General features: G+C 42.3%; 1 protein-coding gene across 2 annotated transcripts in view; it reads right to left on the bottom strand.

Annotated features, from left to right (window-relative positions):
- Positions 1–21,499, bottom strand: part of ddr1 (discoidin domain receptor tyrosine kinase 1) — a 41,176-nt gene extending 19,677 nt beyond the window's left edge. For both annotated transcript variants that reach the window (XM_062421759.1, XM_062421760.1), the window contains exons 1-7: positions 21,183–21,499; positions 9,610–9,767; positions 6,926–7,028; positions 3,871–3,946; positions 2,838–2,990; positions 1,955–2,102; positions 481–583 (exon numbers count right to left, since the gene is read on the bottom strand). In XM_062421759.1, coding sequence (XP_062277743.1) covers positions 481–583; positions 1,955–2,102; positions 2,838–2,990; positions 3,871–3,946; positions 6,926–7,028; positions 9,610–9,709 — 683 coding nt within the window. In that variant the 5' untranslated portion in view covers positions 9,710–9,767; positions 21,183–21,499. The remainder of the gene's footprint in view (positions 1–480; positions 584–1,954; positions 2,103–2,837; positions 2,991–3,870; positions 3,947–6,925; positions 7,029–9,609; positions 9,768–21,182) is intronic.
- Between the last annotated feature and the right edge of the window lie 600 nt (positions 21,500–22,099).

The following is a 22,099-nucleotide window of genomic DNA, read 5'->3' as shown; positions in this document are numbered from 1 at the left end:
CACACACACACATGTGCTACAAATACATCTGGATTACATCAAAAGTGTTAGCTCACTCACAAGCAAAACATTTCAGGCCCATTAACCACACAACCCATGGAACCCCCCCCCCCCCCCCCCGCCAGTTCCTAGTTATCCCCTCTTTAAGATCCCTGCCAAAACATTACGGTCAGGAAACACGCCTCAAACCCCTGAGAAACTAAAAAAAAAAAAAAGTCACTCTCTTTCGATTAGGCAGACAACAGAATAGACGTTCAAGCTTTAACAGATGTGATGAGCACAGTGGAGAAGCGTTTGGTATTTCATTGATTGAGCGACATTTCATTCCACAATGTTGACTGTAACATTTAGGCATTTTTAGTATGTGCATGTTTGCCAAAGCAGTGTTTTACAAATGGGGAAGCACTCTTTCCATTTCCATGAGAGCAAAATCCATTGGAGCATTTTAAGCATTTATAAGTAGGCGGCTGAACATCTTACCCTTGTTCTGTACTCCCATCATAGGTGGAGTCGTTTAGATAGACAGGCATGCCAGACAGGTGCATGACGTGACCCAGTGGAGCTGCATAAGCCTTGAGCCCATCTGAGAAACAGAGATAGAGAAGGATGAGGAAATATGCAAATCAATAGTCATGTAAAGATAAAATATGCTTTTTGTAGTTTTCTATTGAACAGGCAGACTGACATGCACAAGTTGCATGGGAAGCATTCTTAATTTGTAAAGCTTTTCACTTTCATCGTGTGTAGCTACACATTTACTGAGCCAACATTCAATAGTAATCACTGCCGCAGGGAAACGGCTACAGCTGTTTTTTAAGTAGTAAAACAAACGAAGAGGTCCACTGCTCAGGGCAGAGCAACTGTTAACCGGTGAAACCTAAGCCTCTCTGCTTCAATATACAGCTAATCAGCCTGCTCCCTGAGAACATGAGTGACGTCAGCAACACTGACTACAGCCCGCCACTTTGCTAACCATAATAAACAATGCCTCACGTAGGATTTACAGTATGTCTTTGTGTGTGTGTGTGTGTGTGTGTGTGTGTGTGTGTGTGTGTGCGTGTGTGTGTGTGTGTGTAGGAGTATGGCTATGTTTGCACATAAATGAGTGTCTGTGTATGTGATTATGAACTCAGATGTTTGTCTCATGTACCTGTGTGAGACTGTACGAGGGTGTCAAGTGGGCCAAAACTTAATTTTAAATAATAAACAAAGGAAGGACGTTGTGCCGCCATACTGTGTGATCTGATACAGGATGAGACTCAATGTGCATAAAACCCGACACTCTGTAGAGTCTGCATAACCCCTAGCTTGTGGATGAACTGAGCTTAACTGTCTCAGAATCTACGTCAGAGCATTTTTTAAAAAGATGGGTCTCCCTGAAGACAGACCAGGAACTGGGGCTTTTAGTCTCAGTGACAGCTCTAATTTACAAGGAGCCCGATGATGTCTGAGGGAGGCGCATGGGGCAGGAGAGGAGGTGAACCAGTCATAAATACTCGGTTAGTCAGTGTAGTGCTTCAGGAAATGTGGAGACCAACACCATTTATCACTGTGCGGCTTCTTCTATCCAGCTAAAACCCCACTGAGGCTATAGATTTGATGTAATGCCTCAAATCAATGCATGGGATGTATGGCGAAAACACGCACTCGTAATCATTGCCGTCAAACAAATCCCCCCTTTCACTTCTGATATGGGGGGAGATCATAGACAACAGTGAACTTCATCACCTTTGCAAAGTGAAATGTGATTTGATATATCAACGACTGAAGAGCATGCCTCAGAATATACAGATCAAATGAATACCTAAGTAACCACAAAAGCAGGCCCATTTTGCATATCTGCAGTCCGTTCATGTCTCCACAAACAAACACACACACACACACACACACACACACACACACGCACACACACACACGCACGCACACACACACACACACATGCGAGCGCACTTACCGTTCCACACACAACCGTAGAGTTCCACCCGAAGGCAAACACTCATAACCCTGTCAGCCAGAGGGTAAAAGCGCACCATGCGGGCCACGATGGGAGGGCCGAGGTCCTTCAGCACAACATCGTATGTATTCTCATTTCCTGACACCACCTTGGAGAGAAAATACAAATATTCAATCACACAGTACATCACCCGTCTCCCGTTATCGGTATTGGGTTGAACGAATAATCGCCTGAGGGTTCTGACTTTTTATTCAGTGTGTGTCTACAAAATTCTGTTAATCTCAGATAAACTCAAATTAAATAACTGAACTTTAACACTCTGAGGTGTAAAAGTTGAACATAAACATATTTTAGAGTTTGGACCAAGGCTATTTCTGTAGGAGAAACCTTGTTCCCATGACATGATGTAACAGTGTTATTAAACACAGTTCAAAACTGATCACTAAAGAAAAAATGGAGATTGACCACACACAAAAAGATGTACCTTGATCTGCACAAGGTACAGTAAGGCTGTTATTGCATAATATTGACTCAGGTAGTGAATGCTGCTTTTGCCTGGAAAGAAAATGTAAATGGCTCAATGCCAAACTGCCTCACTTCCCAATAAATAAGCCAAATACAAGTGTATAATACAGCTGTCTATGTTGAACACTGCATTTATAGGCTACTCAACAGCCACCAGATATTCAGTCATTTCCTTTCAGTAATGGAGAGTCAACCTCAACTGTATTATTCATCTGCTGGAAGCTGATTTAATAACAGTGACTAAAACTGTGACTTTGCTTCATTGTGGATACACAAACGGACAAGGAATCTTTATTATTATTATTATTATTATTATTATTATTATTATTAACAAAAAAAACACAAACATCCTGTTTACCTCTTGGCCCCAGCGGTCCTTCCATGTGATCCATTTCACTCCATCTCTGGAGTAGCGTAGGCGGTAACTGCGGGCAAACTCCTGGCCATGCCCATCGGCATGACGACCCTGGGTACCAACCAGAGCCAAGAAGTGGAGTTTGTGCAGGTCCACCTGCAGGAGACAATAAAACATAATAAAAAACACTCCTTTAAAGTTGAGATTAAATGAAAAACTCTTTAAACTCTTTAAGATCACATCTCTGGTCAAATTGTATATCTATTTAACAATATATGCAAAAAAAAAAAAAAAATCTATTTATTTGTATTTTTATATCAAAATTCAGTCATGTTTCCTTCCTGTAAAATAAAATGTGACACATGCTTATGTAGCCATTTTGGGAAATATACTGGTTGCTGAGTGAGATGATTGATCTCACTGTCATATCTCCTAATTAACTATGAAGCTACATCCAGGAACCAGTTAGTTTAGCTTAGCATGAAGACTGGAAACAGAAGGAAATGGTCCCACATATAACCAATAAACTCACAAACTGTAATTTTACAATTCTATTTCCAAATTAATCAAACAAACAAAAACATTTCAGTTAGTGGGCTTTAGATGTAGGCAGATTGTGTTACCTCTGGACAGAGCCAGGATAGCTGTTTCACCCTGTTTCCAGTCTTTACGCCAAGGCAAGTTAACCAGCTGCTGGCTCTAGCTTCATATTTAGTGTCTCCTTTAAATCAGCCAGAAAACGAATAAGGGTATTTCCCAAAATGTCTAACTATTCCTTTAAGCAATACGGTTGTACTTGACTTGACTTTGAAGCCCAAAAATATCACATAGTTGCTCTAAAATCACTGCAGCAAGGTGCTAAGTGAATTATGGTTACAGAACCTGATGAGACAGTCATAATAGTAATTTATTTGTTCAGGGAAGCTTTCTACTTGATAATCATAAAATAACCACTGAAAATAATTTAATACAGAGGCTGGACTGAGCACTAACTCTAAATCTAAATGTGACTGCCAAGTTAATGTGAGTGTCTGACCTGAAGGTATTCTGATCCACTGGGGAAGACAGATCCTGCAGGACACCATGCGCCATCCCCCTCTCCAGTGCTCAACCTGAGAAAGACACAGAGAGAGAAACGTATTTTGTTACTTAACAACGTGGGGGGAAAAAACAACCTAAAAATGTGAAAATAAGACATTACTGAAAAGTTCGCAAAATCCCAGTCCCACACCAAAACATTCACACAGAGAAACAAACACAGACACATTCACAACAAGACTAACTACATCAAAACCTGGCACCGGCAGCACGCAGAGGTACAATGAGAATTCAATACAAACAGCCTGAAACTTCCTCTAGGCTACTAGCATACATATTGGATTGCGCAGCAGCTGAATATTCACATATAGGGCAATGCTGTCTGAAAGAGAGAAAAACAGAGAGGCAGAGAACTGGCTATGGGTAAAAGCACAGTAGGCAACAGAGACAGAGACTGCACACAGATGGAAAATGCAGAGAACACATGAGGCTCATGAAGAGAAGGAAAAGAGATGAAAGGAGCAGAGTGAAGATGACGAGCTCTTCCACATACTTCAAACCTCACAAGATCTGTTGTGGGACGTCAGGACCAATCTGTGCTCACAGTTTTACAGCTTCTCGGGCCTGCCATGACCACACACATGCACCACTGAGAGATTTTCACTCAGTGTGACCTTCCTCGATCGACTCTGAAAAGCTAGTCCATACTACCACCACATATTGGCCGCATCGAGACCACAACTTGGCTGAGTGACTGTGACGTTGGATCAACTTGGATGGGAAGCTTTGGAACAGACGCCAAGCCACAACCACGTTCTGACCACTGCGGGGGCTTCTCTCAAAATGAAAGCTTCTGCTCAGACCGCCATAAACAAATCACTATATCAACTCTGTCTCCCTGACTGTGGCGCTAGCATTTTTAATCAATCCCATTCTGCCCTCGGTGGGTGAGATCATGCAGCCGGAAAACTCAAGATGATATCAACACATTAGTGCTCCACGAAGTGTCCTGTGATGGAGGGAGGTGGAGGGAAGAGAAGGATGAGGAGGGAGGAATGTGGCTGGGTAGAGTTCAGTCCATCGTGCACCAGCCAGAAGGATTAACATTATAGCACACTGTTCTGCCAAGTGCCTCATTTTCCTCCTATTTCTCTTTCTGTCCTTTGCTTCCCACCTAAATACCAGCCAACTCTCCACTCCGCCCCTTGATATCAATTCCCTTATCCCCTCCATCTTTTCCCCAACTCTCTCAGTCCAATATGCTGATATTTCACTGGAGTGTGTGGAATTTGGTGCACTGAAAACAAATATTAAGTACAACAGTTCTTTAAAGGGTAAAAGTTACTCAGTTACTAGCCATGTGAAATGGCCAATGTAACATCCTGACCTTAACTGTTAGAATATAAACCAGCTCATGTCCCACTCAGTACTGCCAAAGGTTAACAGCAGCAACAGCAGCCATAAAAAACTGTTTTGCATCCCTCAATCCCTCCCTTTACCCAACACCCTCCCTCATACCTTGTTTTCAAATTAAATTCTCCCCTGCTTTCAGCACAACATCACACTGATCCACATCTCACTTGTTTTCCTTTTTTTTTAACGTCCGCTGCTCACTCTGTTTTCTCTCTTTCTTCCTCAGTGTGTCCCTGATGTCTCTTAAAAAGAGCTGGAGCTAATAATCATTTCCACATGGTTAGACACTCAGCCAAGAGACCCAGCCCAGCAGACTGGCGGAGACACATGAACGCACACCGTACAGTACATGACAGGCAAACATACAGTAATCCTGTGAACACTCTTACACATGGCTGTAGCATGGTGCAGGCCTAGCTTGCTCTCATGAATCTGACCTCGCTGCCGGACAGACAAGGTGGTAATATGATTACCAAGTGGGTTTAACAAAGACACACACTATCATTTTCTACCATAATCTAATAGACTGCAGACAAATTACTTTAGCATGGTGCCAACAGACTGACAAAAAGGCACGCAGACAAACACATCAGTCCTCTGTGATATGTGCATGTTCCTGTACAAAGAAAGTACTAGAATATCTTACTCCAGTAGAAGTACTGTTACTTATCTTAAAGATTATTCAGAAAGATATTGGATTACTGCATTCATTTCACTTTAATGTCCTCAAGACTGGAATTTGTGGGAAGTGTTGCACTGAAAACAAATATTAAGTACAACAATAGCTTTTTAAAGAGTAAAATGTGTTTGAATATAAACCAACTCATGTCCAAGACTGTGCTGCTATTCAAAATCGGGACCATCTTTCCTTTGGAAGAATTCAAAGGGCCACACCTGTCGTTTTGCACATTTTAAACCATTTAATTGAATCACATTGCATCATTTTGAACACCAACGTGCTCTGTTTCTGAAATGTGTGAGTGCTTTTTCAATTGTTCCACAGGTATCCCCTGGTGTCCATTTATTTCTGTATGGTATGAAAATAAATGAGTGCACGATTGGAACTTATTTGAGTTGTGTAATCCATCACAGTGAATATTAAGTCTGTATTCATTTTTGTCACTGTTAAATTGGCACTGCATGCTGATGCAATGACAATTTAATTGCAGGCTGATTTGGAAAGTCTGCAATAGCCCACAACAACAAGGCAGTGGCTGCCAGCAAATGTAGGAAAAATAAACCGTAAAATATGAAACTACAGCAAGCATCTAAAAATGGTCTAATTGTAAAAAAAAAATAAGGCTCTGTGATTCTCAACTATACAAAGTAATTACAGGTGGGTTACAGGTGCAACAGAGCAAACGTCTGACAACACCAAAACATCCATGATGACGTGCAGGGTGTAATCAGAGGGCAGTGAAACATAAAAATCTTAACCTTTACATATAGTTCAGGTCACATGTGACACCTTTCTACATTTGAGAGCAAAAAAAATAAAATTGGAATTAGAATAACAGTTTATAGACTGTAACCAACAAAGAGTGAGTACATGAAAAGCTATTCGCTTCTAGTAATGAAGAATATGTAATTTGTTACTTTCCACCACTGCACACACTCTCACACACACACACATCTCCTACCGTCCATGTTTGGCTTCAGTGGAGTCTGACCAGGAGCTGGAGGCAGTGATGTCAGAGTCTGGGATGGTGCCATCCTCCATCCCCAGGGCGTAACGACACTGAGCTGTAAGAGAAAGATGTACGAGAGAGAGAGATAAAGAAAGAGAGAGAGAGACAGAGACCGGATAGAGACATGAGCAACATTCTCATCTGTATGAAGTCCAGGGAAAACCTAATATTTCCATTAGAGACTCAGCAACCATCATTGGTCACGGAGTATAATGTTGTTATGTCATATCTGGGAAAACTTCCGGACTTCATGCTTCATAACCCACACGCACACTCAGAAGGGGGAAAAGAAATACCAAACTCTCCAATAAATTGTTCCTGTCCTCTCATATTTGTTACTAAATCTCTTGGGGGAGGTGTGTGTGTGTGTGTGTAGGAAGGGGGAAGAGGGTCCGTACTAATGAGCTTGTGTAAAACATAATCAGTGTTTTGCATCATCTCAAATTCTCCTTTGTCCTATAACTATATCAAATGTAGTCATTAATATTCATATCTGCATCTTAAAGAGCAAACACATACTTTATAAAGAGCCCCTTGTGTGTGTGTGTTGGAACCTGTCTTCTCTATGATAACACCTTTCCTTTTTTCCTTTTTGTCTTTCTAACTAGCTTTCCGTACCACATAAAGGACTCAGGGCTTCAGCAATACTGCATAGCCCCTGTTCCAGTTACCACTGCTGGGGGATTTGCAGGAAGGGAACAAAAGGGAGACAGAAACGAAGGGCGAATGAAAGAACACAGACAGGTTTCGGATATCTGCGCTGACTCCGCTCCAGCGACAGGCATTATCAAGTGATCCAGATAGCATGGTCCCAGGCAGGGATTACCCAATGACCCAGCTATCTGTTCTGAAGTCAGTCCTCAGGACTGGGTGGAGGGGGGATGTAGAGGGGCAGTGAGAGGCTGAGGGAGGGTTTGGGTAGTGATAAAGTGGAAAGGGGTACTGACAGTGATATGGAAGGGAGGGTGACAGAAGGAGGCGGGGGCGCCTCACTCAGTTTCTGTCATTGAGTCAGCGGACTGGAATGTTGGACTGGATGACAAACCCTAAAAGCCCCAACGGGTGCAGCATACACACACATATACACACATACACACAGAGCTCATCCACGCCCTGCAGACAGGTGCCCATTTCATTACATCATCATCATCATCACACCACCAGTCAACACCCCCGCCATCTGCAATCTTCTCACCTCTCTGTCTCCATCATCCCTGATGTCCTCTGCATTCACCTTCTCTTTTTGTAATTTTTCATAAAAATTAGGCCCACATACTAAATCTTTCTGATTGCACCATCAAGCTTGATTCTGTTAATTTCACAAGACAAACTGTGTGGGATTGGGTGGGTGAGCTCAGCCAGAGTCTATTCGTCTATCTAATGACTTTTCCATCAATCTAGCTTCCCATCCTAGTCTCATTAAATGTGGAAATGACAAGTCAATAAATCAGTTAGTCGTTTAACAGACAATTAATCCACCAGTTTAGATGAGGGTTTACAATTATTACATTTTTCGATCTAATTATTCTCAATTAAGTCCAGTAGTTATTTAATCTATTAAATGTCAAAACGTAGTGAAAAATCACAGTTTCCACACTCACAGTTTCTTTGAACCTAATATGATAATTTCAACAGTCCAAAACTCAATGATATTCTGTTTACACATTAGATCTTAAGACATCAGATGAAGAAAAGCCGAAAATCCTCATAACTGAGAAGCGTGAACCAGAAGATCTTGGGCATTCTTTTGAATTGAATGATTGATCAAATATCAAAATCATGTTTATCAAACAACTAACTATTACTAAGATTAACTGACAAATCATTTCAGCTCATTTAAGTCATTTGAGAAGCAGAAATCCCAAATACTGGTTTCAGTTTCTCAAATGTGAGGATTTGTTGCTTCTTCTCTGTTTCGTTGCAAGCTTAATATACTTGGGTTTTGGATAGTTGAATACACAAAACAAGCAATTTAAAGATGTCACCATGAAGTGCAAATGTAAATGTGTAATGGGTATCTACAGACTAAGTGATGAATCAAAAGAAAATTGACAGACAATGAAAGTAATCATTAGTTACAGCTCTTGACTCATTTGAAGTTTGGCTTCTGCAGTCAGGAGGTTGACTGTGCTGCGAACAGTCTCCTCTGGTTACACCTGGCTGGCTCACATTCAGTAACCCCACATGCGCTCCCTTCCCCGACATTTTGACTGACACTTTCATGAGCTGCCTGTGCATTAGTGGTCTTGACGAGCCAGAGGGAGACGGCCCAGCTATCTCACTCTCCTATTACACACAACCGGCTGGCAGACAGGAGAGGACACAGGATAGCCTGTTGATAGCGGACGGAGAATGAGCCTTACTGATCTGAGAATGTGAGGAGAATGTCGGCTCAGTGGGCTCGTGGAGAGGAAGAGGGGCAAGAGGTTTGACAATACAGTTGTATCTGATTTTAAAGGAATAAAAAATAACAATAACCTTGAAATGTTCTAGGCTGTTTCAAATGTGGCATTTTTTTTTTTTTAGGGAAAAACAGTCAAAGAGAGAAAGAAAATACACAAAAATGGGGCAAACAATTGATCCATCACCTATTTAGATGTTCGCTTTGTCTTGTGTATGTGTATGTGACATCCTACCTGGGTTAAAGTGCCACTCTTGGTCCTCTGAAGACGACACCAGCACCACCAGGACTGTGACCACAGTGATAGGCAACAGCTGCAGGATTGGCAGAGCCATGACAGCAGCAACACACCTGGTTACCTGTCCGGTGACACGCTGATGACCACAGGCATACCTTTGGGAGAGAGGAGAAAAGAGATATAAGAGTATATTTAGGATTCCTGTCTGTGCCTGTTCAAACTGCACCAACCACCATCAAAGCACCATTGATTTTAAACCCACATACACATTACACATTCACACATACAGCTCTAGCCTGGGCCTGCCGAGCTCACAGGCTTTCCTCCTCCATCGATAACTCAATTCTCTCAATAAAATCCTCTTAGTCCAAAGCACACAGCATGTCTCACAGTCATTTATTTCTCAACGTTTTGTGTGCAAGCTCAGCAATGGGCCAAACCCCAGAGGGACAAGCACAGAGCCATATAACAAAGGCCACTTTCACACGTTAATTTGTTTTTCTATCTGGCAGCGTGGTAACTGAAGATGGTATAATTTGCCCAGCCCTATTTACTCCCAGTGAATTGTATTCCTTCTGTATTTTGAAATGCCAATCATTTCTCCAAATTACTGATTTCAAACCTATTTTCCCTTATTAGGACGGAGCGTATATGGATCACCCAGTTGGAGATGCTTGTTTGGAATAAATAACAAAGAGATTAAGCTGTACAATTGGAGAAATGAAAACCAATAAGTGTGATATAACAAAAAGAAAGATGTCAATGTATTTTTAGATTAAAGAGATACACATGTGTTCTGTGCTAGGCAAAGTAACCTCATCACAGACTTTAAAACATCATTGAAACCTCTATTCATTTGTAAAAATGACATAATGTTCTATGATTTCTTCATTGAAACGTTTTTTGCTTTTTGTCACACAACACGAACATCATTTTACCAATATATTATGTGCACCATAGAAGGGGAAGAAAAAGAGTGTATTTCAAAGGCTTCTTCCCTTGTGCATATTTTATTTTTGAACGTGTTTGAGAAAGACGTCTAGTAGTGAAGCAACAGGGACGAAAGAAAACTTGTGATAAGTGGAAGTCTGAAGTGGGAGTGACAGCTGGGAGAGACAGAGAGGCCAGGCAGTCTTCCCTGTGGACCCTCTGTGTTTCGACTTCATCTTTGACTAGACTGGGACAGGTCGACAGCTGACACACAGCTGTAGTGACAGAAGATCGGATGGAGGAGGACGGGGGTGGGGGGGGCGGTAAAGGAGTAGAGTTAGCTCAGATGCAGAGAACCAAGAGGGCGGAGATGGTGGAACGAGAGCAGCGATGACATGGGTACATGTGTGTGTGTGTTTGGGTGGAGGGAGGTGGTGTAGAGAGGGTGACTTATGGCCTCGCAGAGTGTGCATGCATGGGTGCGTGGGGCGCGTATGTGGGCATAGAAGAGATCTTAGGGATAGCCAGCCAGTGCAGCTGTCCTGACTGGGAGACACAACGCAACCAATACGTGGTGCATGTGTTCCAAGTGGGGAGAGCAACAGAGGGGAGAAAGAGGGGAGAAAGAGGGACAGACATATTTTCTTTATTTGGAGAAAAACACCCAAGTCGTCCAAATGAGTAAGTAATTGTGCGAGTATGCCAGATGATGAAATGCTGAAACAGGCTTACTGGACTACAGTAAAGCTCAGAGTCCAAAAAACAGAGCTGAGAATCTGATGATCAGGTGTTTTGGTACACAAATGCGAGTCAATCACCATAACAACCACCCTAATGTCAACAAACACGATCTTCAACAGCGCCTTATCACTGTTTTGTCAAACAGGCAGAAACGGAAACAAACCTTTATCCAACACATCACAAAGGGAGAGAAGATTGTATACACAAGAGGAAAAAAAGCAGCTAGACAAATGTTTCAGGAACAGAAGTGGCTGCGGCCATACGAGAACTTTGTTGTTGAAAAAGTCAAGTGGTAGAACAGCTGTGGTTAGTGCTCAGAGAGAGGGAGAAGGGCCCGCTGTGTTCTGGAGGAGGCAGCACAGTGTGCAGCCCAATCTACACCCTCACTTTTTGTCTCAGCTAATCTATGAGCAGGACTAATGAATACTTATGAGCAGCTGCTGTTTCTGTCCCACACAGTGAAACACAACTGACACCAGAGAGCCAGAGTCGAGAGGAGAGGAAGACGGAAGAACTTTTTTAGTTAGCAGCCATTGCATCATTGAAGATAGTTTGCCAAACTTTCTATAATTAGATTACTTCAGTGAAAACTGTCAGGACAGCCTTGGCACTGGTTTGCGTCTTTTCTAGGGTGCCCCTCGTGTTGGAACATTAGCATGCGTTGTTCTTTCCAGTTGTATAAAGGCTGCCAGTGCAAATGTAACCTAAAGGATTATTCAAGTGGTTTTACATGTTTTGGCCCATTAGCTACAAACTATGCATTATTTACATCACTGCGGACCTCTTTGCAAAGCACATCATAACTTGGCTTTTTTTTTTATTTTTTAGATGTCCTACCTTCCAGATAACCATTACTTTCACTCTATGTTAGTAAAGTATTAATATGTAAAATCCAAGAGAAGTAATAAATCACAGTCAATGTTTAGTCCATTTTTTCAGTCACAGTTATGTAATCAACATCTAAAGCTCAAGAGAAGGGCTGAGCAGCAACATTTTAAAAGTGAGAAACTACAAACTTCAAAATATGCTTTTGACAATTATTATGTTTGCTTATTATTTCTATTTCTGGGCTTCATTTTGCAAATTATGTAAGTCGCAGGGGCGTTTTAAGTCTATAAGCTCTGCCAGAATGTAGATGGGAACTGTATTGCTTTGAGCTAAAGGCTAACATCAGCATGCTAACGACGATGACAATGCTCACGATGATGTTTAGAAGATCTTTTTACTAAAAAGCTAAAATGTCTACCTCAAGGTGGCGCTAGAGGAAAAGTTGGGGGTCAGTCAGGCTTCATCCTCTATGGACAATGAATAGTTTGACAGTCTGTCATGCCAATTCATCAAAACGTTGCTGAGATGTTTCAGTCTGGGCCGACATGATAGACTGACACTGCCATCCTTACAAGTCGCTGCTTTATCAGCTTCTTATCTAACTTATAGCAGACACAAAATACTGGTACCTAATGTGAGAGAAGATTGTTTTAATTTCTTCAGTGCTGGCAGACTATGAACTAAAAATAACATAAAGGGAGGAAATGTATTTAAAAATGTGTTTGCTTTACATGAAGTTCAGCAATAAGGTTATAATGTATATGATTTGCTACATACAAAACCTTCCAGCCTTTTCTCTTCACTCAAATGTCTCTGTTGTTCTATACACAGACCTCAACGTGTGAAGTCTCCGGTAACAGCCAGATAGAGCAACACATTGCCTCAGTTAGACATGACTAATGGCCACTGGGGAGACTGCGAGTAGTGAGCTCTTTGTTTGGATTTCCGTCAGCAAGAGGAAACTAGTGAAGTCGTACGCACCACAACTCTGCCAGTCCTGGAGAGAAGGAAGGATGAATTAATCTTCCACCCTCACAACACTTTGAAGGGTGAGATGGTACCAGCTACGGAAACAAGGTCATTTGATGGCTTTCCTGAAAATAGGCTTGTTTCTGTGTGACTCAGTGGAGTCCTGATTCCTGAGAGGGGGGGGGGGGGGGGGGGTTGCATTATTTTCTTGTTTTAACAGAACAACCGCTCCACAAATCTGTACCACAGGGTTCCCTTTTTCATCTTAGAAGAATTTCTTTTAGCTTACTGTGGTGAAATATTAAAATAATATCACTTGGTGTAATATTTCTTTTTACGCTGAGAGAGAAAACAACAGAGCTGCTCCCCCTCACAGCCAGTGAAGATGGAAACTAAGCAAGCTGGAGATTTCTGGTCTTAACACTGACTGAATACAAGCAGTACACATGTAATGCCTACCTGCTGTAGTTAAAGATGATGCATGATATGTCCGGAAGCTATGAGTACAGTTGGTGTTATGACTATTGGTCATACCGCTGGTCATTCACTGGTCATCAAATTGTAAAGCTGTGCATCACCGTATTCATCTATTCAAGGAAGTTCCAGTCACAACTGTGGAATTTGCTTTCACTGAGTTTTATCAGAGGTTGAGGAAGCAGAAGGGAAGAATAGTGATGAGTCACTTAAACAAGGTAATGAGAGTCGAAGGAAAAGACAGCAACAGAGGCCGAGTCAGAAAAACAAATTAAACAGCAGCTTCCCTTAGAGCCAAAGCGAAACGAGAAAAGGAGAAAGTATAGCATGTGACCGAGGGAGGTTGTGAATCATAATGAAACACTGAAGAAAGGGGGACTGTAAAAGTGTTTGGAGGTGCTGAAAAGCAAATGATTCATTACGACAACTCAGTTTTCTCCCAAAAAATACCCAATTCAAAACGTACCTTCCTTGTGGCACTGACATAGCAGAGCTGTGTCAAAACGCTCATAAGGGAACTAACTCACAGGCTAACACTGGCGACAGTTTGGCACAGAGACCCATGAGCTGAGGCTCAGGGGTAGTACAAAAACGAGTAAAAAATGAATGCAGTAAAGTTGGGTTCATTAGCGTGTGGCTACAGAAAGCTGAAATCAATCATAGCCAGAGAGTGAAACTTGCATGTTTTCCCCGTCTACTTTATACTTGGAAACAGGTCCACTTGGCCCCTCATTCAATACCAGTTGCAGCATTGCTCGGCAGACAGAGACAAATGGTGACTGATTACCACAGGTTGGTCTGGCAAATGAAGAATGCTTTCATCAACAGCAGCCACACAGAACTATTTGTAAGTGCAGAAACAAAGCGTTACACCAAGCTTGTGGCAAGAAACCCATTTTCCTTTTGTTTTTCCTCTGTTTTTTGTTGGTGTGGTCATGAAACATCGCTAATCACTTTGTTTTTCTGTTAGAAACTTAATTTGTGGAGGCAGCACATAATACAGCCAAAAAACACACACGCACTAGTTTAAGACCCAAAATGAATGCAGAGTTTAAATTATTATCAAATGAATCGATACATTGATTGCCACTAAATTAGTTAGCAACCATTTGAGTCATTAACTATTTTAATAAATGATCAGTTGTTTAAGCAATTTTTAAAGCAAAAATGTTAAACATTACCCAGTTCTTGCTTCTCAGTTGAGACCATTTGCTGCTTTACTTTTACTAATGTGACAGTGAAGTGAATGTTGAAATTGTGATCAGAAGAAATAACTTATTTTAAGACATGATCATGGGCTTTAGGACAGTGATGGCCATTTCTATTTTCTAACAATCTATAGACCAAACAATTGATCAATCATAATATAACACCACAGTGTCTTTAGAAACAGGGTAACACCATAATATAGGATCTGTCTTGCAAATAATCTGACTCATTTAAAAAAAGTTATTTAGAGTTATTAAAGGTGGTTGGTGAAGAAAAGGTGTGTGTGTGTTTTCTGTAAACACTGTTCAGTGGTTCCTGGTCTGTCCTGACTATTAACATTCAGTATCCCAAATTATGGCAGTAGAATATGTCCTACGTTGACAAACTAGGTCTACTTGACTTTTTAATTTTCTGCAGAATACAGTTTATCCGTCAGTTTGAAACTCTTTGCTCTCGGGGCAAAGCTGCTGTAAAGTTGCTCTTATATTCCTGTCCTGACAAGTGATTTGTTCAACTCTGATCCATTTAAAAGCTTATGAAACGTTTAGAAAAAAAGGTAAAATTTGCAGGTTTGTCTCATATCAATCATCACACGAATCAAAACACAAAGCCTTAACCATGTGGACCTAAAATATGTCTACCAAACAACAGACCTGCCGTACAAAAACAACATTTAGTCTGGATTGTTTTTTAATGACAGCTGTGTTATTTTGCTCCAATGTAATAGCATCTGCTGGGGAAATAGGACTGGTCAGATACTTAAACAGTAAAAACACAACCCAGATACATTTGGACTGTCTGGTATGAGCTAAATTAAAACAGCAGTAGACAATATGGTAATGCTGTAATATGACAAACAACTTTGAGCAAAAAAACAACAACTACTGAACAAAGGCGTTATTAACACCTCTGGCATTCAACATGACCGACACAGAGATGGCTGTTTCTTAGCTGCATTGTGTGAGTCCTCTCTCCTCATGCATGCAAAGGAAAAACACTAGGACAGTGTGTTTTACTTTCTTTCGGGTTTGATTGACAGAAACTGGAACCCTGTGTTGGTTCTCAGAGCTTGAAGCTTTACACATGTCAGTACATGTAGATAGACTCTCATCGGCTCCTACTTTTCTCTCTTTCTTCTTCTGTATAATCCATCTGGAATGAAAGGAGTGCCTTTTCACTTTTTAGTGAGAGTAACTTAATAAAAAGGTCTTTCTCTCCTGTGCTGAAAAGTGAACCTGATTTATCTGCTGCATGAAACAAATCCTTGTTGCTACAGTGAGGAAAGATTAGTCCTGAGTTTGACCTTAGTTGGAGCGTGGGTGTAAAAGTCGTAATGAGAATCTAGATATGTGGTGGCATTAGCATGTTAATATGACAGTGTGCCAGCAGAGTGTATGTGGCTCTCTGGGATCAAGTTTGACATAGACGCTGTTTTAGGGCTGCAGTGTGATGGCAAGTCACAGCGTCCATTTCCCTGAATTCAATTTGCACAGTCTCCATACCACCTGTCAGAGAACAAGTGAGAAGCAGAGGGGAGGATGGGGTGAAAGGAGAAAGGAGAGGCATGTGACAGCATGGTGTTACTCTCACAATGAACAGAGAGAAAACGGCTGTGGACAGACAAACAGACAGAAAGCCATGGTGGAGGAAAAGTCTCTTCGGAAATCGAACAGTAAACCTCCGAATGACAGTGTGAGCGTGGGACAAAGGCAACTTTTTGCCCGCAGGAGGGTGAGAATTATTCATCCAGTGAGCAGCTATTGAAATACAGAGAGAGAGAGAGAGAGAGAGAGAGAGAGAGAGAGAGAGAGAGAGAGAGAGAGAGAGAGAGAGAGAGAACGGTTGAAGGGAGAGGGGAATAGCCCAGAGAGAAACAGAACAGAGCCGAAAGAAAACCACAGAGATCAGGTCAAACAGGAATGAGTTCAGCGAGACTCAGCATTTTGAGTCCAAGTGAGAAAAACAGACTGGCCTAACCCAGCCCTCTAACAGATGTCTCCTTCTCTTTTCTAATGAATGACGGGAAGAGAGATACGTCATCTTTGAGCTGTTTAATGTTTAGCTACTGCAGAGGACAAACTAAAAAAACCTCCCACACAAAAGCAAATTAGGAGCCAAAATTGCTGTGATCTCATCAACATAAAATCTGGAACTGTATAGCCACAGAAATGAACACAATCCATCTCTGTTAAAAGCCTCGGGCACAGGTTGATACCTCTGTCACACTTACAGTCCTCCTCCTCCCTCTTAGCGGGGGAAAAGCCTCCTAAAAAGAGTTAAATTACACATCACACAACAGTTTCCTGGTGTTAATGTGCCCCTCCAAACCTCTGGGAGGTGAAGACAGACAGGTCCACCCTATTCAAAGTGGATGCTGTTGCAGCTAAAATTGATCATACGAAGTGAAGACATTAAAAAAAAAAGAAGGTGTTCTTTGAAGTTGAATGTAATGTTCTTCCATGTTCCAGCAAGGTTTCAAAAGCACTTACTTTGCCAGAAGCCATTAGTAATTGTTAGTGGTATACAGAGCCACAAGAGGCATGGTGTGTGTGCGAGCAGACGAAAAAACACCACCACAGTGTGAGGATTGGATCAGAGATGAAAAAGAAAAAAAAAAGAAAAAAGAAGAGCGGGAACAGAGAACAAGCTGGCTTTTAAGTTTGTGAGAGTTTCCATCTTTCATAAGGTTTGCCGACTTTTTCCAGAAGCGATAACTTGAACTGCCAGTTGCTGGCAAGACGTGTGAAGGAGGTCGATGTGATTCACAGTTGGATGCAGCTCACAGGATTCAGCATTAGCACAGAGGCTCTGTCCTTCCCTCGTTAGATCATTAAGTTGACTTAACATCATATGATTAAATGAGAGTATTTTATTATTGGACTCAGCTCACAGGATTCAGCATTAGCATTGAGGCTATGTCCTTCCCTCATTAGATCATTAAATGGACTAAACATCATTTGATTTAATGAAAGTGTTTTTATCATTTCATAAAACAAGCCATAAAACATGTATTGCAGTTAAAAAAAAATGATACATTAGTTCGATAGCATTATTTTATTAGAAGAAAATACTTTGCCACTCACTGATAGTTTAGTTTAGAGGTATTTTTGCAGGTCTCCGTGCTAAAATGAGTCATCAAGCCAAAGTATGCGATACCTCGATAAGATAATGTGACAAATTCTTTGAAGAAACCTCAGCAGCCAAAACATAACCCCAGCTGCCTTACATCCAAGCAGCCACTGTGCTTTCTAACCAGGGCACCCTCGACGAGAAGAGCAAACAGATAAATGAGGAGAGGAGACTCAAAGGGACGATAGGAGAAGGGAGACTGAGGATAAAATGGAAGAGCGGTGCGAGAGGGGGAGGAGAGAGGAGGATAAATGAAACATCTAGCACTGCTTCAAAGGGAATGGAGAGATAGAAGATGAAGAAGGAGAATCTGTGCTCCATGTTAGATGTAGGGAGAGAGACAGATTGCCAGAATGATCAATTAGCGGATCAAAGGTATGCTGGATGTCAGGGAGGGATGGAGTGAGGAGGGAAGGGCTGATCTGAGAGAAGGTAGGACTTGGGAGATGCAGATTTCAGAGAGTTGAAATAAAATATAGATTCGAGAACTTACTGACAACTAAAGTCCAAGAACAGCCGGATCCCGCTTTGAAGTGTCACCACTCATTACATGATTAATTTGCTTTTCTGACAGTCTTGTCAAGCTTGCTGTGCGTGTGACCACACATAAACTAAATGCAATTGAAAAGTACAGCTGTCTAGACTTTAGGGGAAATTAGTTTAGGGAAACAGTGGTGGACAGTGGAGCCCTGCCTTCAATTGGTTTCATTTCCCATTAGACTGGTACTGTAGAGATGCGAAGCAAGTAACCATGTTGTGACTTTGCACTTAAATGAATTCTTCTAGTGGCCTCGAGGGTCGCGCTGAGTCTGTCGGCAGCCAATTACGGCCAAATTCAGAAATTGAGTGAAGCTGCTGTCTGATGCATGCTCGCTGTGAGGAGTCGCAGAAAAGACAGTTCTTTTTGACTGAAAACACAATTATCACCATTGTGCTCTTTCATGTGGGTAACTAGACATGTTATCCGCATTGCCATAAAGATCAGGCAACAGTGCAAAACATGCAATTCAGTCATTGTGCAGGATTCGCCTCTCTACCATCCACCTGCTGAAGTCTTTTCAGGAGGGTCAACAACCAGAAAGAGTAACAAAGATGAAGCCACAAAGCCTGGCTGCCACCAAAACAATGATCCAGATAGAGAACAATAGGCTGAGGTCAATGATCACCCAGGCTGGACAAACAAGTGTTCCCATTGTAGCACAATGTAGAGACCAAAACCTGCTTCAGAGCTTGCACGCAGACCCGGATCTGTGTGTCTCAATCAAGAAGTAACAGCAAAGTAATGCAAATCTACCAAACCTCAATTCATTGTTTTCTTGTCTTGTGCATAAAAACGACTTCCAAAGACTTTTGCTGCAGAGTCTTCAGATCTCTAAAGACAAAAACAGAACAAAGAACAAACAGCCAATTCGCAGACAATAGCAGACAAATGACTTTGCCCTGTGCTTACCTCTGCACAAATCATGTAATGCAATTCATGTCACTTTCTCCAAGGCCTGCCAAGACTAAGACAAATCAATAAAAAAATATGTCCCCTAACTGTGTGCATGCACCATTATACTCACATAACTCGTCTATCCAACTATTTAATATATTCTGCGTCTCCTCTGCTGGACTACACAGCTGATAAAAAGCAGTTATGCAAGGCCGATGGCTCTCGTGGGACCCTGTGGTAGAATAAGCAGCCAGATGCCCATTAGACGGGGATCCAGCAGACCAGTGCTTGCCATGAGGGACTGTGTACCAACACTAAGGGCTCCTCACTTTATGCTCCTGCCTTTGCTACAGAGGCAGAGAGGGAGGGACACAGAAAAAAATGGCCTTTTATTGTCTGTCTATCTATTGGCAAATAGCACAGGCAGCCTCTACCACCTCCTCCTCCTCCTCCTCCTCCTCCTCCTCTTCCTAAGAGTCTAACAATGCTGCACCTCCTCTGGACTGCCTGCTCAGTCCCCCCAGCCAATAACTCACATCTACCGATTTCAAGCGGTGGGAAAAGGTGACTGCCCGCTGCACTGCACACCCACTGAAGCCCATTGTTAAGTCCTCCATCAGGCCACCTCCGCCTTCCTGCAAGCAAAGAGGCATGCACAAACACACAGGACCACGCTGGCAGCAGAAACATATCAAATCACATTCTCATCTCTCTCATTCTGTCTCTTTCTGTCACATGCAGGAGCAGAAAAGCTTAAATGTGTGGTTTCAGCACACAAACTTTTCCTTGATTTCTAAACCACCGTTATTACGCCTCATGATTGATTCAATTCTCAGCAGCTCCTTCTCTTGGCTCATGCAAACACAAAATGTATTTCCCTTTCAAAGTCCAATGCTTCTGGCAGCTCATCCCCCGAGTGTGAGAATGTTTTCTGTATCAACACACACTGTCCCCTGCCAGGCTGCCCTGTGCAGAATTTAGTTTTTCTGGAGACTGATTAGCTCCCCAAAGGAGAACCACCTCATTTAAGGCCAGAGGTGAGTGAAACCAGAGCTGATGGTCTCACTGGAGGTCACCTGTGGAGCTGTGAGGTCACAGGGTTAATAGCCGGTGTGATGACCACCACCTGTATGCTTGGAGGTGATGCTGAACATTAGCCATTTTACTGACCCATTCATCGGGTTTTACAGCTTTGCACTGCCGAGATGATTGACTTTTGTTTAACTTTGTGAGGTCTGTGTGTGTTTTTGTGAATGAGGTGCAACGTGAAGCAAGTGAAGAATGACTTTAACAGACTGTGAAGGAGGGAATGACTTGTAACAACTTAACCAAAGCCATACAACAGTTTGGGCGATGATGAAGGAAAGGGTGGAAGAAATAAAAGTCAATTTTGAGAATATATGAAGTGAACCTAAACGTGTGACAGCGGTATTCTTGGCACAAATAAGGACTGAATGTTTCCTCGGCTGCCAAGCACCCTACATTTAGCGAGATGTTGAGCCGCACTGTTTGTAATAAGTCTAGACCATGATATAAACTGTCCGGATATTTCAACCACGCAGTCGGGAAGTGCAACAACGTATCAGCCACAGAAACGTGCAGGGACCGGGCGCAACGTTACACCTCATTCGCGCTTCCCAACAGTCCGTGGCCGACGTCCAGAACTGCCGTGCCCGCCTCACACCGAGACTTACAGACGCCAAACCACAGACAGACAGACACACAGACATAACTAACACACACAAACACACACACACACGCACACACACACACATAGACATACTGCTGGAAATACCCGCTGCAATGTTATTATAGCCGCTGGTTGAGTGAAGTGACATTAAATCAGTTTACTTACCTAAAAGACGCGAAGAAGTGCGCTTTGACACCAGTCCAAACTTTTTGGAGGAACTCTGTATTAAACACAACGACGCTGCCGTAAACAACACACGTTTACTGTTATGTCTGTAATCCAAATAGTCTCCCGGAGCGCTCAGTGAACGACCTCTGCCAAAACTCAGAAAACAACAAATTAACCGATATCAGTATAAGACGCGCGACCGGACTTTCACTTGACACTCTTGACAAAACTAGTTATGAAACTTGTCGGGATATATTTAAAAGAAAAAAGACGCGAGACCGTCCAGGGTCCCTGCACCTCGGCCCCTCTCTGAATCTGAGCCCCAACCTCAATCCGGGGCTCCGCAGCCGGGCCAGCAAGCGCCACCAGGTGCTCATTTACATAACTGCACCGGCTATGTCCAATCACAGCCCTTAGCAAGGTGTCTGATTGAATATTTCAGCAGGCTCACCGTCCAATCAGAGCCTCCTGTGGGCGGGAGCTGTGACCTTAACAACACTGTAAGATGAAATTCAATGTGAAGCCTTTGGGGGCGATGGAGTTTCTTTGTTACAGGAACGCTGAGATTTGGGGAGTATGACACATGATACGACAGCACGCAGAGTGGTTTCACCTTGTTAACCCTTTGCATGTAAGACAATGTAAAATGCTGCTTTAAAAAAAGAAATTATTTGATAATAAAACATGTAAACTCTTTGAATTATCAGCTCTGCCTTTCAGCATCTGGCCCGGGCCATTTAATGTAGACCCACAGCACTCTGCCTTGGTATTTACCTCTCAAAGAAACTTTATTACAGAGTATTGGTGGTGTAACTGTATACCATTACTGGCCCTGGGCTATAATGACTCAGATTGAAGGGTTTGCAGTAAAACACAGCAATGAAGCTGGAACCTGGAGAGTTGTTGATACAGGA

Source organism: Scomber scombrus, chromosome 7 (genome assembly GCF_963691925.1).
Source record: "Scomber scombrus chromosome 7, fScoSco1.1, whole genome shotgun sequence".
NCBI classification, from domain to species: Eukaryota; Metazoa; Chordata; class Actinopteri; order Scombriformes; family Scombridae; genus Scomber; species Scomber scombrus.
This window is presented reverse-complemented; position numbering and strand designations above follow the sequence as displayed.